The sequence below is a fragment of the Ptychodera flava genome, chromosome 10, assembly GCF_041260155.1.
Source record: "Ptychodera flava strain L36383 chromosome 10, AS_Pfla_20210202, whole genome shotgun sequence".
NCBI lineage: Eukaryota > Metazoa > Hemichordata > Enteropneusta > Ptychoderidae > Ptychodera > Ptychodera flava.
Window position 1 is genome coordinate 886,073 of NC_091937.1, and position 17,155 is coordinate 903,227.

Here is a 17,155-nt window from a genome sequence, read left to right on the forward strand (position 1 = left end):
CCTACGATAATTTCAATGGCCATGTGCTCATCTGCATCTGATTACCTTTTGTTGAAATCTTGCAGGATGTTAAATTTCTTCTATTCATCTTCAAATATTGGCCAATCAGGTTTTTTTTAATCATAATTCTGATTAATTTTGGAGCGGAAAAATCTGCTATACTTGCCTATGAATATTCTGATAGAGGTCGTTGGAGATTACAGTATAATTTTTGTTGATAAAAATGAAATGAAAGTATACCCAAAGTGTGTAAACTTCCAGAATTTATGAAAGGCCACACAGAGGCACTTCATACCCAAGGTTTCAACAACAGGGAAATCGCATGGCAGCTGGGCATATCTGAAGGCAGTGTAAGGTAGAATATCCTAAACCTGTCGCAACATGGTACCATGGCTAATGTAAAATGGTCTGGACGCACAAGGTTAATAAATGAACAGTAAGGCAGAATGTGATTGAGGTCAAATCTTGCCGACTCTTTCGAAACGGCCACACAAAATTTCACAAGGACACCATGAAACTTTTGAGTTTAAGTACCATGAAATTGCTGCTATACAAAAAAATGACATTTGTGAATGTGTTGCCGAGAAAAAGTGGAAATTTGCAAGCCTGGCACAATATGAGACAATTACAATTTGCATGAAATCATGTGAACTAGACACCAACTCAGTGGTCCTTAATGTGAACTGGACACTGACTCAACGGTCCCGTTTTATTTGACCGACAAGTCAGAAGTTACAGTATTTCAAGGCTTCACATTGTCAACGTTAGCAATGGAACATGAGTTTCCTGCTTAATATGCTGCATGGCCATTTGAACAATGTCTTCCATCATTTTCTGAATGATGTTCTCGCCATACGGCCAGCAAAAGCACTACATCCTCTTTGGACCAATTATTACCACATCTGGATGCATATGACACATATGTCATGGTTGAACTCACAATGACAACTGAACAAAGGCAATAGGTTACTACAAAAATATGCCCAAAAGTCAACACATAGGGGCACTTTTTGTCGTTGGTAATTGTACTGAGCATTCACACACATTGCGATTGCGGAAGTTAGGCACAGTGGCGTCAGGAACTGTTCTCACATATGTTTTTATGTCGGACTTGGATCAGGGGCGTTGCTGTCTGGCAAAAACGTTGCAGTGAGTCTCAGGTGATCATGATGACCAAAAATGCATGGGGTGTTATCATTCTGACATACAGACAATCACCAATCACCAACAATGACAATCACCAACAGCATTTAGATTTGTATAAAAAAATTACCTTTGATATCTCTGTGTACGATACCACTCCCATGCAGAACATTAATTGCAGTTGTGATTTCATAGGTGTATCTTCTAATGAGATGTTCTGGTAAGCCTTGCCTTGCAGCTTCTGCTAGAGTGCCTTCGTCACAGTACTCCATAAAAACCAACAACTCATCCTGTGTTAAAAATTTGAACATAGCATAGAGCCAGTTTGCAATACTCTGTTTCATTAAAACAATTTATCATTGCCTCAACAATGCCTATTTTTGACATTAACAAGCTTCATAATCATTAGAACAATTTATTGATGAGGTTTGATGGAATCAATACATTGTATCTCAATTTACATTTTCAGTTTACTAGATCGTGGGGACATTTTGGTAAAAATTAGTCTTCTGATGAAATGATCTGAAATGACTTTTTACATTGACTTAAGGTAGGAGGCACCCCGGGGACAGATATTTGGATTCTCAAGCCTTTTCCAATTCTTTTCTGATCTACCACTTCAGGAGGCTCACTTTGGGTACCGTGTGTTGTGGGTTCCAGCCTGATTGAAAACCATCGTATTTTCACTGTCTGAGTTTTTTGAAAATTGGAAATTTTATTTTTCTCTGTAGGGTTAACATAGGGATGGCGGCCATTTTGAATTTTAAATATTGGTAAATTGGGGGTAATTTGTTTCTCTAGTACCAAAATTTGCATAAAGACCCCCGATTTTCATTCTTGATTCTGAAAGTGCATGATTGAAAGATTCCTTGAAGAAAATCTGAGAAAAAGTTTAAGTCTCTAACTTTTGAGGTACATATTACCTTAAATTCATTAAAAGTATAATCTTTCTGTAGAACCATTATTCAATAATTATTTTATATCTACCATCAAGAATGATAGAATTTTGCGTGTGCTAAAAAACTGTACAGAATGCCCGTTCCGTAATACGTATGGTTTCTAGGCACCCCATCCCATGTGGCTGTATCTGCGCATTCACTGGTGAATGGTTTCAAGGGACCAGTTGGACGAGTGCCAGAACATGTCTCGCACTTGCTCTGTACGTATGTGTGTGTAGTGCACACACTCCATAACTTGCAGAAATGCGTCCAAGATAGCGTTCCACACTAGTATGATAAAATCGATTGTTCACTTCCTATCTTATCCAGCATATCAAAATGCATATACAACACTTACCCTATGAACTTCAGCTCCATAATATCTCACCAGTGAAGGATGTTTCAGACTTTCAAAATTCTTGATTTCATCTGCAATATCTTTTATCATGCTATGGTCATTGCGCATAAATCTTATCTGAAACAGAAGAAAAAGAATCTAATGTTAGCAGATTTATATGACATTTTACAAAGACCACCATGACAGAAAAACTTACTATTAAAACCACCTTTTAATTATACAGTATATGAAATTGTTATAATCCTTCAAACTGTTATTGATAGAACAAGTCATTGCTGACGACACAGTCCCTGCTCGCACCATTAATTGTGATGCACATGCACACTACAATATAATGACTGTGTGCCAAGTTTGAATGAAATCTGTTCAGTTGAGTTCAAAAACATGAAAAAAATTGCAACAAAATGGCTGCCTGGCAACCATAATGGATCGTGCATATATATGCCATAGTACTTTATCTGTGTCGCAAAATAAATACATGTAGATGTGCGACCAAATCTATAAGTCCCCGCCGGACTGCGTCCGCAGGGACTAATGACCACATACATCACCAGCAAACAATGGATAAAGAATACTATGAGCAAGATAATATGCAACGTTTAAACCAAGCATGCCATAAATCAAAACATTTTTTTGAGTTCAGTATTAGATGGTGGCGCATACATCCTTTCATTATAGTAGAGTTGTGGCATTACCAGAGCTGACTCAGAACACCGGATTTCAAAGCAAAAGAAAATCAGTATATGTTTATCAATGGCTAGATATTCTATGCATTCTAATCTTATGTGGCCACAGCATTGCCAACAATAGCACTGGGAATTTAAAACGCATCACATAAAGTTTATTTAAACACAGACAAGGCTGATTGTCAGTATTCCTAACACAAGAAAATGACCATGTCATGATACAGACTGATTAGATCCCAAAAGTGACAGCACCAGACTACAGCACTTCCAACAAACAAGTCATCGTTGATGACACAATCCCCACTTGTTAATTGGTAATTTGATTACAGGTCCTCGGAGAGTGAGGATAGAGTCCTGTTCATTGACTGGGTCTATGATTAAAACTACTGCAATACAGATGAGGCTTAATGGCCAAGAATGAGCTCCATGTTGGTGAAAATGTAATCCAATCTGGGCTGCCACCCTAATTACAAAAATGATTCAAGTAGTAATTAATCAACAGGATGTTGCAAATCATTTTTCACTGAATTATTAATACAGACAGATTATCAACTGTATCTAATTTCTCGCAGCTTGATTGCGAGAATTCAGTTTCTCGCAGATGCAGAGCGAGAAGACACAGTTCTCGCCAGCTGACTGCGAAAAAATTAAATTCTCATGAATTGATTGCAAGAAAGTATGTATTCTTGCTTACTTCTCACAAATGCAGAGCAAGAAAGTGTCCATTTCTCGCAAATTTCTCCCAAATTTCTGTACTTGTGTATTATGTGGTACGTGGGTCAGTATTGTTGACTTGCAATTTACTGTGTTCAAAGCTATTTGCCACTATATCCTCTTTTCTGGTGTGTTGTTTTCCAAGAAGATTGATCAGGCTGTTAATGTTATTCTCAAAGGAAAATAAATGAAAGTGTTTTCATGGTATTAATGGCTGTTACATGTACTTATTTTCCGAAAATGGCGCTTTTCATGATCAAAGGTTTGCTGCCAAAAAAATTGACATTCATACACTGTAATTAACAATTAGAAATCTAGCAAAATTTTTTGAAGACCTTGTCCATGGGGAACTTTGCCTGACAATATTGGCTCATTCAGAGTTTTCTATTCATGTTATTTACACAATGCATGAACTGAAAATGCTCTGTTTCAGTGTATTTGTATATTGACACTTTTCTCTAAAATATTGCCATGAGTGAAGTATTGAAAACAAGCCATTGTTGATGACACAGTCCCCACTTGTTAATGGGTACTTTCATTACTAGTCCTTGGAGAGGATAGAGTCCTGTACATTAATTGGGTCTGTGATTAAAGATAAGTTCTATGGTGGTGAACACGTTAACACAATGTGGGCTGCCACCCTATTTACAAAAGGTCCTTTATTTAATGACCTTTTGTAAATAGGGTGGCAAAAATAAATGACCTTTTGTAAATAGGGTGGCAGCATTGTGTTAACGTGTTCACCACCATAGAACTCATCTTTAATCACAGACCCAATAAATGTACAGGACTTAAGTCAACTAATAATAAATCAACAGGTTGTTGCTAAACATTGTTGCATTCTATTATGACACTGACAGATTATCACATGTACCAAATTTCATAAACGATACCACCAAGTGTCAATGAATTGTATTACAGTACTGTGAGATCAATGTCTGTACAAAATTTCATCAAATTTGATGAGGTGTTTCTGGACATATCACTCTAATTAGGAAAGTTCAGTAAATATGTAAATCAACAATTAATTAATGTATACAGTCTTTGTTCAATATTAACCCTTTGCACCCGGCTCGGACAGAAATGTCTGATGACGTCATAGAGTACCAGGGGGTCAGGGTGCAAAGGGTTAAAGCAATGTGAGCTCAACATCTGTACCAAGTTTCATGAAATTTGATGAGCTATTTCTTGACATATCAGCCTAATTACAAAATGTTATTAAATATGCAAATCAGCAGTTAATTGACATGATGCTACAACATATCTTTGCATGCCATAACACTACTGGAAGATCAACATCTGTACAACCTGCACATTTTATCAAATTTGATACAGCATTTCTAGGCATATCATACTAATCCTGAAAGTTTATCAAATATTCAAATTAGCAATGAGTTGACATGATACTGCTTAATGTCTTCACACTGTATTACTGTACTGAGAGATCAACATCTGTACCATGTTTCATCAAATTTGATGCAGTGCTTCTGGAGATAGCCTACTAATTAGGAAAGTTCATTAAATATAGAAATTAGCAATTATTTCACATGGCAGTGCTAGGTGTCTTTGTGCACAAATATGAGACAGTGTGCTAAAGATCTGTACCAAGTTTCATCGAATTTGCCTTATTTTTTTATTTATTTATTCAGCTTTGACATAAAGTCAGGATGAGTCGTACAGGTGACTAACACCTATACAAAAGCAACCCTCCACAAAAGCACACATTTAACAAATTACACATACAAAATTAAAAACAGAAAAGACAAACGCTGAATATAACAATAAAAATAGTGACAACATCACTGTTCGCTCCCATATAGTTATCAAAACAAGTCAACAATTGTATGAAACATGGACATACATATACAGACAGACTGACATACACAGACTGGCACAGAGTGATGACATTGACCCCAAGTGAGCCTTGGCCCATGGAGAGTGATAAAGATATAACAAACAGCTGAATGTAATGATAAAATAGTTAAGTATAGGCCTATACAGGCACTGAGAGTGAATATGTTACAGCAATTTGATTAGTTTCTTTTCCTTTTCTACTTCTGTGATAATCTTTAAGACAATCAATCTGCAAGGCAGTTTATGTATTGACAAATATGTTATCTTTTACAAGCACACAGTAAACTGTTCTTGATTTTTCATTTACAATATTTGACATAGACTTAAATACATAACATGCAACCAATGTTTACACTTTGCCCATACATCAGATACATGGAGAAATTTCAACATACAATCATCAACTCAGAAACCCTACAGGAAAAAGTAAACATTGTTTTCTTCCAGAACAGCTGGTGCATCCACATCTGGAACAACTTACAAACTAAACCAATTACACAAGGATGATGACACAAGAGATAAAGTTAAACTGTGGTGAACTTGACTATTCCTTTCAAATCCTTACCTAACTTGACATCTTAAACTAAAACACACTGCATGGTTGATTGCTCACAAAAATACATCGGGGTGGACAATTTGATAAGGGATGGTGTCTGGAAGATCGATGAAGTACATTATCTTTTTATCCAATCCATTGTACATTCTTTTTCCCCACTCTCCCACCTTTTCTTTTTGTCAAACCTTCTCTGGCTGAATTTTTTATTGGCATTTGTTTGGAATTTTTTCAAAATCTGCCAGGATTTTTTTACCGCATTTCAACACCAAATACAGTTTACCATATCAAATGCTTACTAAATCACCACATTATATACTCTTAGTTCCAGTAGGTATAAAATTACCAAAAAAAATCTTAAAAATACAAAATGAAAGATATCCCAGTAAAACTGACAGTTTCGCAAAGTTGCCCAAAAAATTCAAAATTCCGTTTTTTCAACTTAATTTCAATTTATCTTATTAACAAAAACCCTAAGGACCGGTTTACTAAATATCAAAGCAATCACACTGGTAAATTTTGAGAAACAAATTTTTTGACCAAAAATGAGAAAAATTGCCCCCCAAAATACAAAATTGCAGATTTCATCCTAATTTTAAATATATCTAATTAACATAAACCCTAGGAACCTGTACACTAGATATCAAAGCTACCAGATCAGAAGTTTTAGGAGAAAAATGTTTTGACCAAAAAAAGGCAAAAATTGCCCCAAAAATAAAAAAAATTGCCAGTTTCAACATACCTTCAATACATTATATTGAGATTAATCTTAGATACCTGTATACCAAATACATGTATCAAAGCTATCAAATCAGTAGTTTTTGGATTAAAAAATTTTTTATCAAAAATTGGGAAAATTGCCCAAAATTATAAATATGACAATATCAATACAATTTGTACAAGCATGACTAAGGTCATTCTAAGGAACATGAATATTAAGTTTCATAGCAATCAGACAAGCGATTTCAGAGAACAAGATTTTTTGACTAAAAACGGAAAAAATACCCAAAAAATACAAACATGCAAATTTCATCCAAATTTTTGCACACATAATTTAGAATACCTAAAGAAATCTGCATACCAAGTTTCCACCAAATCTGACCAATGCTTACTGAGTTTTAGCCATTTGCAGGATTTTTCCTTGGAGGCATCATGGGCCAGTGGCTAGAGCAGTGGACTCACGATCAAAGGATGGTGAGTTCAAGCCCCGGCATGGCTGTGGTGTTGTGTCCTTGAGCAAGGCACTTTATTCCTCATTGTTTCTCCCCACCCAGGAGTGATGGGTACCTGGTAGGACAGAGGTTGTTATGTGTGCGTTTAGCTCTGCTGCGCTTATTGGCTGCACATGTGAGCTGTTGTTTGCTCCCCAGGGAGTTGAGTGGTATCATATTAGGTCCAGTGACCAGGGGTAATAATAATTGTAAAGCGCCTTGATCACATGTACTTGTGGATATGTGCGCTATATAAGAACCCAATATTATTATTTATATTTTATTATTACATTATGATTTTATTATTATTATTTTCCCCCTCATTTGCATATTTTTGGCACTGACATGTTCATTTGAACAAATTCACATCTCCACCCCTAGGTGCACCTGTACACCAAATACTAAGACAGTAGGTGCTACGGTTTAGGAGTTTTTGATGTTGACGGACTAACAGACATACATACATACTTACATACACACAGACGCCATTTTGCCACCTTATACGAATACCTCCCATTTGCATATATACATATGCATATATGGGAGCGTAATAAAAATATACAAAAAATTTCAAAACAGAACAAAACAAAACAGAGAAATTAACAGAGACGGCAATTTTTACAGTGGCACTTTCCAACCCAAGTACAAGTGTTATCAGGATAAAATTTATTGTTAAACAGAGTCGTGTAATGTTTTAATAAAATAGACTTGTATGACCTAACACTTGTTGAAGAATTGCCATGAAAGGGCATAACACTACACGAGTAAAAAGCTCTGTTAAAAACGAGTGACGAAAAAAATTCAGTTTTAGAAAGTGGCATCTTCATGGAAGTGTCATCAGGAGATTTAAATGTGACAAACTGGCTTAAATTTAAATCATACATACCAATAAAACATTTAGCTAAAAAGACACAGTCATTTAATTCTCTCCTGTAGCTCAACAGGAGCAAATTCAATTTAATCATACGCTCTTTGTAATTCATCTCCCGGGATATCCAAGAATATATTTTGTGGCTCTCCTTTGGACACCTTCAAGATGTAGCAATGATTGCTTAGTCGTGAAAGCCCATGACTGGGATGAATAATCAAGAATACTACGGACAAGGGATACAGTTGGAGTTTCATTTTAGTGGAACAGGTGTGGCCACATCTTGCTGCATTGCTGCAGTATTTCTGGACATATCACTCCAATTACAACAAGTCACTGACAATGACATAGTCCCCACTTGTAATAGGAGTATTAGTCTTGATGGGGCAGGGAAATGTGGTCTTTAAGAAGTATCACTTGAGTGTATATGTTGAGATCTACGGGCACATAGGTCTATGTCGTTGTTCCCAATTTGAAACACATGAGGCATGTCTAAGTTATGGTTCTAAATCGGGAAAAAAGATCAGACTGTAGCCACATTGGCCAGCCAAGAAATACACATGCGCATAATAATATAAATTATACTATAACCCAAACAGGATTCGAACCCCCACACACTCACGGCAACATCGCCTAGCTGCTAGGCCGTGCACAAAACCAGTCGGCCACTGCTTCCAACCCAAAAGAGTTGGTCACAGTAACCGACTTAGATGTTTCAATTCTGTGCGCGACCGAACAACACGGTATGCGTGGTGCAGACGACACACAGACACAGTACACACACACAGTACACACATATATAGTAATCGGAAAAGCACGAAGTTTTTTACTGGTCATGAGCTATCAGACAGACTCGGGGACAAGTAAATATCCACCAGCAGAACTGTCTACTCAGGTTAAAGAAATATAAATTATATTATAACCCAAACGGGATTCGAACCCCCACACACTCACGGCAACATCGCCTAGATGCTAGGCCGTGCACAAAACCAGTCGGCCACTGCTTCCAACCCAAAAGAGTTGGTCACAGTAACCGACTGTGCGCGACCGAACAACACGGTATGCGTGGCGCAGACTACACACAGACACAGTACACACACACAGTACACACATATATAGTAATCGGAAAAGCATGAAGTGAGGTACAAGATGTGACATCTTAAGGTCTAATATCCTACAAAATTGAAGGGTATAAAACTTGTGGTCACTGAGTTATGCATATCACGTGACCTTGATGACCTTTGAACTTGATTATACTTGGAAAAAAAATTTGCATTGCTAATTAATCCCTATATGCCAAAAATCAGACCTCTAGCTCTATTCGCTTGCCCAGAATTAGATATGTGCATAATTAATGAGGTAAAGCGTGTGTTGTCATAAGGTCTCCCATCCTACTAAATATAAAGGACATAGCACTTGTGGTTACTTATTTATTGACATAAACGTATATTTTAGGTAAAAGGTCATCGAGGTCACATGACATTTGGTCAAAAAATTTCTATCCTATAGTTATCCCTATATACCAAAAATCAGAAATCCAGCTCTATTGGCTTGCTCAGAATTAGATATGCACATAATTAATGAGGTACAGTATGTGGCATAATAAGGTCTTCCATCATACCAAATATGAAGGGTGTAGCACTTGTGGTTACTGAGTTATGGACAAATATGTATATTGGAAATCAAAGGTCACCGAGGTCACGTGACATTTTGTCAAAAAAATTGTATTGCTAAGTTATCCCTATATACCAAAAATCAGACCTCTAGCTCTATTGGCTCGCTCAAAATTAGATATGCACATAATTAATGAGGTACAATATGTGGCGTAATAAGGTGTCCCATCATACCATATATGAAGGGTGTAGCACTTGTGGTTACTGAGTTATGGACAAATATGTATATTTGAGGTCAAAGGTCACCGAGGTCACTTGACATTTTGTCAAAAAAATTGTATTGCTTAAGTTATCCATATATACCAAAAATCAGACCTCTAGCTCTATTGGCTCGCTCAAAATTAGATATGTGCATAATTAATGAGGTACAATAAGTGGCGTCATAAGGTCTCCCATCATACCAAATATGAAGGGTGTACCACTTGTGGTTACTGAGTTATGGACAAATATGTATATTTGAGGTCAAAGGTCACCAAGGTCACGTGACATTTTGTCAAAAAATTGAATTGTTAAGTTAGGCCAAAGTAATTAAATTCTTTGTTTTGCGTCCACTCTAAATGGGAAAAGGTACGCGTCAAAGCGGCTGAAAAACATACACAAGAAAATTAACACAATGTAATTTGATTGCAGCAAATAAAATATTTTAACAAAATTTTAGTTCAGAAAAGCTAAGTGGTTATGTCCTAAAATTTCCTATTCAAATACACTGTGTGTGTTTTCCATGAAAACCTTAAAAACCTGAGCGGGTGGGGACGCAAAACAAAGAATTTAATTACTTTGGCCTTATCCCTATATACCAAAAATCAGACTTCTAGCTCTATTGGCTCGCTCAAAATTAGATATGTGCATAATTAATGAGATACAATAAGTGGCGTCATAAGGTTCCCATCATACCAAATATGAAGGGTGTTGTTGTTGTTGTTGTTGTTGTTCTTTTTCCTCCTCAGAAAGAGAAGAGTTACAACACACAAATAAACTCATACAGATGCAAATTAAATGAAAAAAAAAGAGGTAATTACATTTGAGATCGTTCTTTCAGCTGAATAAGCTAAAATGTTCAAACATCTAGAGCTCGTTTACATCAAAAAGATATAAGTTATCATGTGCGATGTATTTTGTTTACTACATCGGACGCTTACCAAGCATTCAAGCACGCACTTATAAAATCAAAGGCAAGTTCTTGGAATATTTCGTATTCGTGTGGTTGTTGAAAGTTGTGGTTGTTATCTTGTAAAATACAAGAAACAAACCCGATATCGTCTAAGTTAAATAAAGTTACAGCAAAATGTACATTAACCTTATCAAATACTGTTGTCCAAAAAGCATCTCTCAATTCAGTAGTATCAATACAGGAAGTGAGCAAGTGGGTTAAATAATTTTCAACAGCACACTGACATTTCGTACATAGAAGGTCTGCTGGTAATGCAAGAGCTGCTACAATTCTATAAATAGTAAACCTGTGATGCGGGAGGTTACGTAATACAGTATATAAATAAAGAGGTTTGATATTTTTGTGTAGTTGAGAAAAAAGAGATAAATCTTCTCTTCCTTCAAGCCTTTGTCTCCAAGCAGTATACTCTTTTTCATTAATAGCTTCCTTTACAATAGTTTTCCATATTGCTTTTGGAGGAAAATACCCTGTTGCACAAAATTCATCAAAAAACACAGAAGGTTGTATTTTGACAAAATTCTCGTAATATCAGGAATAAATCCCAGAGAGTTTTGAACAGAAGCAAGCTTAAATTCAAAAAGACGTTGTAAAAATATACATTTTCTAATGGCTGAATTATCACAGTTACAAAGCATTCCAAAAAAAAACGCAGTTTACAATTATCCATGTAAGCTTCAACTGATATCAATCCTAAAGCACTTAAAGCTAAGTCAGTGGGTGTTCTGGGAGGTAAACCTTGGATAACTTTGGCAGCATAACGCTGACACTTTTCAAGCATTTGCAGTTCAATATTTGTAATAGTCCATAGCTCACAAGTATGTAAGGCTGCTGGAAGACACATGCGTTTCCACACTTCCGTGCTTACAATAGGATTTAGACCGTGTGGTCCAATGCCAACACTACGTAAAGAATTAATTAAACATCTAGCTTTTTTACTAGCTGAAAGTGTACGTTCCATTGTTGATAATGTGTTTGTGATTCGCATGCCAATAACAGTGATGTCATTGACTTCTTCAAGACGACAGTTATACAGAGAAATATTTCTATGCTTACACAGTCTTTTGCGTTCTCTGTTACTTTCTCCAAAAACAATGATTTTGCTTTTTGACAACGAGAGTTTTAATCTCCAATTGGAGCAATATTTGCAAACAATGTCCAGTAATCTCTGGCAAGTAGTGCGTGTAGTCGATAAAATCGAAATGTCGTCAGCTAAGGCGGGTGACCCTACAAATGACGTACCAATATAACATCCTAAACTAGTATTTTCCAGTTCAACAAACAACTTATTTACATAAATTAGAATAAGGTAGTTGAAAGAACGCTACCTTGTCTTACACCTTGGAAAATAGGGTAATTATTTGATACATAAGTACCAAGAGCGATTTGACAGTTTTGTCCGTGAAACATGGTACGCAGAATTCGCCAAAGTTTTGCATTGAGGTTCATGGTGTATAGCTTGTAAAATAAACCATTCCACCATATAGAATCAAAAGCTTTATGAAAATCTAGGCTACACATGAATGTTTACTGCGTCTTTCAATATGGTGATAAATTGTCTCAAGAATGCAAAAAGCTGCAGTAATGTTGCTTTGGCCGGATTGATAACCAGCTTGTAGGGAGTGCGGTATTTTATTTTCAATTAGCCAAGGCTGTAAGCGTTGAGAAATACATAATTCAAATAATTTGTGCAACGATGGGAGTAATGAGATTCCCCTATAATTGGAGACGTCAAAACGGCTTTTGTTACCACCTTAAAAATGGGTACCAAAACGCAGACTTAAAGGAGGAGGGAATATATTCGACAGTAACCATTGCATTGAATAGGCGCATCAAGCAGTTAACTAGAGATGGTCCCCAAAAATAATGTGTTCATATGTTAGGGAGTCCGGTCCTCCGGCTTTTCCACGTTTGAGCTTTCTAATTGCACATAAGATTTCTTCAACTGAGAAAGTGTTGAAAGTATAATCTCGGCATTGTTGTGGCTTTCTTCTACAAGGTTGTCAAGTACGTCATCAATGTGAGCTTCAAAATCATTTGAAAAATTGTCATCTTCTGTTGGCTCGTACAACTTTTTAAAGTGTTCCGCAAAAGCATTAACAACAGAAACAGGCTCGGAAATTGTAGTATCGTTCGCTTTCAAGATCGGAAAACTATCGCAGTTGTTTTTCCTACACAAATTGACATTGCGCCAGAAGAGTGCTTGATCGAGCTCGATAGAATTTTCAATAAATTCGTACTTTTCACGTTCGTCGTTTCGCTGTAGACGTCTCAATTCACGCCTAAACTCTCGTTTTGATTCTTTATAATTGCGGGAAAGTAGCATGTTGCAGTCCTCTCGGTCTTCCAGCTTGAATCCATTTATTACGCAACTCCCACGCTTTCTTGTGAAAGGTTGCACATCTTTCCAATAAGGCTTTAAGTATGGTTTGAAACGAGAGGAGGGAATATTGTTGCGGCAGTTTCACGTAGAGCGTTAATTAATTTTGATGAGTAGCGATCAATGTCAACTGGACAAGACAGTATTTGTTCAGTAAAGTCGGAAGTGTCTAATTTTTCACAAAGTGAATTAGTGTACGATTCTGTGATTGTGATGCGGTCTAGTTTTGACCAAACTAAGCGTTTTCTGGAAGGAACAAAATTCCGATTTTTTTCGTAGTGAATAAGCTAAGAGAACAGAGAATTGGGTAATGATCCGAAAGATTTAAGGTGTCGTCATCAAGTACTTTACACATTGTCAATAAATCGATAAGGTGAAGTGGAAAGAGGACAAAGTCAATGGTCGACTTGCTCCGTCCACTAAAAGAGCAAAAAGTTTCGACTGGACCAGTGCATAAGTTCAAGAGATTTGCTGGTTGCAGATCGCATGAGTCTATGAATTGACTAAGCGTCTTTTCACGTGTTGAGGTTGGGAAACTTGGCATACGAGGCCCAAACAAATTGGCATTGAAATCACCAAGGAATATGACGTCACCAACAGGCGAGTATGTCGAGTAAAGATCTTCCAAAAAGTGAACATAGTCGATATAAGAGTCTACCGTGTAATTAACAGGCGGTAGATACACAGCAAAGATAAAAATACATTTTTTCAGACGTTCACAGTTACTACAGTTAATTCGCAGACCAATGACACGGTCATCTTCTAAGTTTAAATAATCAACAGAAGGTAACATGGACTTTCTAATGAGGAAAGCTACCCCACCTTGTCCACGTAAAGAGAAGTCGGTAGTGCTAGCATCTAGAGCTTTGTCAGTTACTCCAAATGAAGTAAAATTACAATCAACTGTGTTCAGAAATTTCTATGAATGTGGAAAAAGCCAGTGTTCAGTGATAGCAAGAATATCGATATTTTGCAAAATTTTGGTAAGGTAAGGAACTGTAGATATAACACCACAGACATTCCAGCAACCCAATCGCAATGCATATTGTTGTGTTACAGGACAAGTCATTAACAGTAAGACAGAAAAAAGCAAAATTGATGGAATTGATGGAATCAAGGTTTTAGTAGCCTTCATCAGTGTTTCTACGATAATCATTACTTGTTTTATCTATCTTTGCATTATTTGATTTCATTTGTTCGGAGAACTTTTGCTCTCCCAGCCATGGCCTACAAAACACATTTGGTGGCTAGAAGTTGTCGGCAAGGAGAAGTTTAACTTGATTAAAGGATACATTTATTTTGGCAGCGACAGCTCCTTTGCGTCTGCTAGTGATAACTCTTCTCATAGTAAATTGAATGTTGTTTTTGATCAAATGTCTCTCAATCTGTTCACGATTAGTGCCCTCCTTAATGCCTCCAACGTACATTCTGCGGGTCTTTGAGCGAACACTGGTAACACCTTCAAATTCAAAATCAGTAAGGCTGTCGTCGGTAGAGTTCTTGTCACGTATGCCACGTGGACGAACAGAAGTGGTCTGTTCAGACCATTCAGATACAATATCAGTGTTAATTTTCGAAGTCTCCTCGTTCCTTGCGATAGTAGACGAATCTGTTAACGGCACAGGTAATGATCGGGCTTCCGTTGCGGATGTCGCCGACACTGACGCAGCATACGATGTCGACTTTCTTGTAGTGGACCTGGCGCACTGGTTGGGTTATCACTATTTGGCAAATCCCGCGAATTGTGATTTTTCGTTGGCGCAGAAGTCTGCTCAACACCAGACGAAATCAAGATGTCGCTTCCCGGTGATGCCACTAAGTTAGTGCTCGCCTTGATGCTTTCAGCGGATGTTGTTGTCTTTTCATTCGGCTTCATAGCCTGGTCAGATACACGTGATAACTGGGTAGATGGTAGGCACGGACTAGGCGACGTGGATACATCTACTGGTTGACGCGGAGAATGTTTAGTTACTTTCTTTTCTAGGCTTTTCAGTTTCGATAAAGTCTGTGAATTTCTTTCACTTGCTGATTTATGAGCTTTAGTTGTGATTTAGAATTTGCTTCAAATGCTTGAGTCTCACCTCGAATAGCGTCGATATTTTTCGTTAAACTGGACACCGCTGACTTCGTATTTTCCACTTCTGATTTGATCTTGCTAGAAGACTTCTTGAGTAGTTCAATTTCTTTTCTTAGGTCATCAACGTCTTTTTCGTGTTGCTGTTTTAATGCCAGAACTTCTGCCATGAGCGATGCGATATTGTCTCTTGTACACGTGTTTTCCGTATGGACATTCAAAACGTCGCTGGGAGGCTATTCGCTTGCCCAGAATTAGATATGTGTATAATTAATGAGGTAAAGCGTGTGTTGTCATAAGGTCTCCCATCCTACTACATATAAAGGACATAGCACTTGTGGTTACTTATTTATTGACATAAACGTATATTTTAGGTAAAAGGTCATCGAGGTCACATGACATTTGGTCAAAAAATTTCTACCCTATAGTTATCCCTATATACCAAAAATCAGAAATCCAGCTCTATTGGCTTGCCCAAAATTAGATATGTACCACTTGTGGTTACTGAGTTATGGACAAATATGTACATTTGAGGTCAAAGGTCACCGAGGTCACGTGACATTTTGTCAAAATATCTGAGATATCTGCGTGAACAGAGGGACATGACCCAATCTATAAGCCCCCTGGACTTCATCCGTGGGGACTAAAAACTGTGTCACTGCATCCTTTTTGCAATATGAATACGATGAGAAACTAAATTTTTATTTTACTTGGCCTTATACATGGGATTCTATGGAGAGCTGACTTATACATGGGAGTCTATGGAGGTGTAAACTAAAAAGTCCTCTAACACGGCCAAATTTGATCGCATTGTGAAACAAATCGACGTGCATCTGTATGGGGTAGGGTACTATCCTTGTGCAAAGTTTGAAAGAAATTGACCAGGGCATGTCTGAGATATCTGCGTGAACGGATGGACGTACGGACGGACGCACGGACGGATGCACGGACATGACAAAACCTATAAGTCCCCCCGGACGGTGTCCGTGGGAACTAAAAATTCATCAAATATGCAAATTAGCAATTAACTGATGCGATACTGACATATCTCATCGTATGCTATCAGAGATCTGTGCAACAAACATCTTTGCAAAATTTGATTAATTGTGTGCAGTTGCTCTACAAAGAGAGCCCTTTTTCAAACAGTCATTGTCAATGACATAGTCCCCCGCTTTTTTCAATAAAATGGCCGTCACACGGCTATTTTGGATCAGATCACAAAACAAATCGACAAGCATATGTATGACAAAAGGAGAAATCCTTGTATCAAGTTTGAATGAAATCGCTCCAGGCATCTCTGAGATATCTGCGTGGACAGACGGACGCAAGCTCGCTCACATGGACGCACGCTCGGACATGACCAAACTTATAAGTCCCCCCGGACGGTGTCCGTGGGAACTAAAAATACTTATTGAACATTATATTACAAACATGGTTTACATGTACCTGCAGACTTGGATAAATACTATTATTATACACCTACTGCCGTAACCTATGGGAGTTTGACCGTCCAATAACTTTCCGTATTTTGTATT

The 17,155-nt window shown here is 37.3% G+C and overlaps 1 protein-coding gene across 3 annotated transcripts in view; it reads right to left on the minus strand.

Annotated features, from left to right (window-relative positions):
- LOC139141701 (mitogen-activated protein kinase kinase kinase 4-like) overlaps window positions 1-17,155 on the minus strand; it is a 112,478-nt gene that overhangs the window by 14,039 nt on the left and 81,284 nt on the right. For 2 of the 3 annotated variants that reach the window (XM_070711298.1, XM_070711300.1), the window contains exons 18-19: window positions 2,440-2,556; window positions 1,274-1,433 (exon numbers count right to left, since the gene is read on the minus strand). In XM_070711298.1, the coding sequence (XP_070567399.1) occupies window positions 1,274-1,433; window positions 2,440-2,556 (277 nt within the window). Of the gene's footprint in view, window positions 1-1,273; window positions 1,434-2,439; window positions 2,557-17,155 lie in introns of those variants that run through there. The other variant, XM_070711301.1, reaches the window with a different exon arrangement.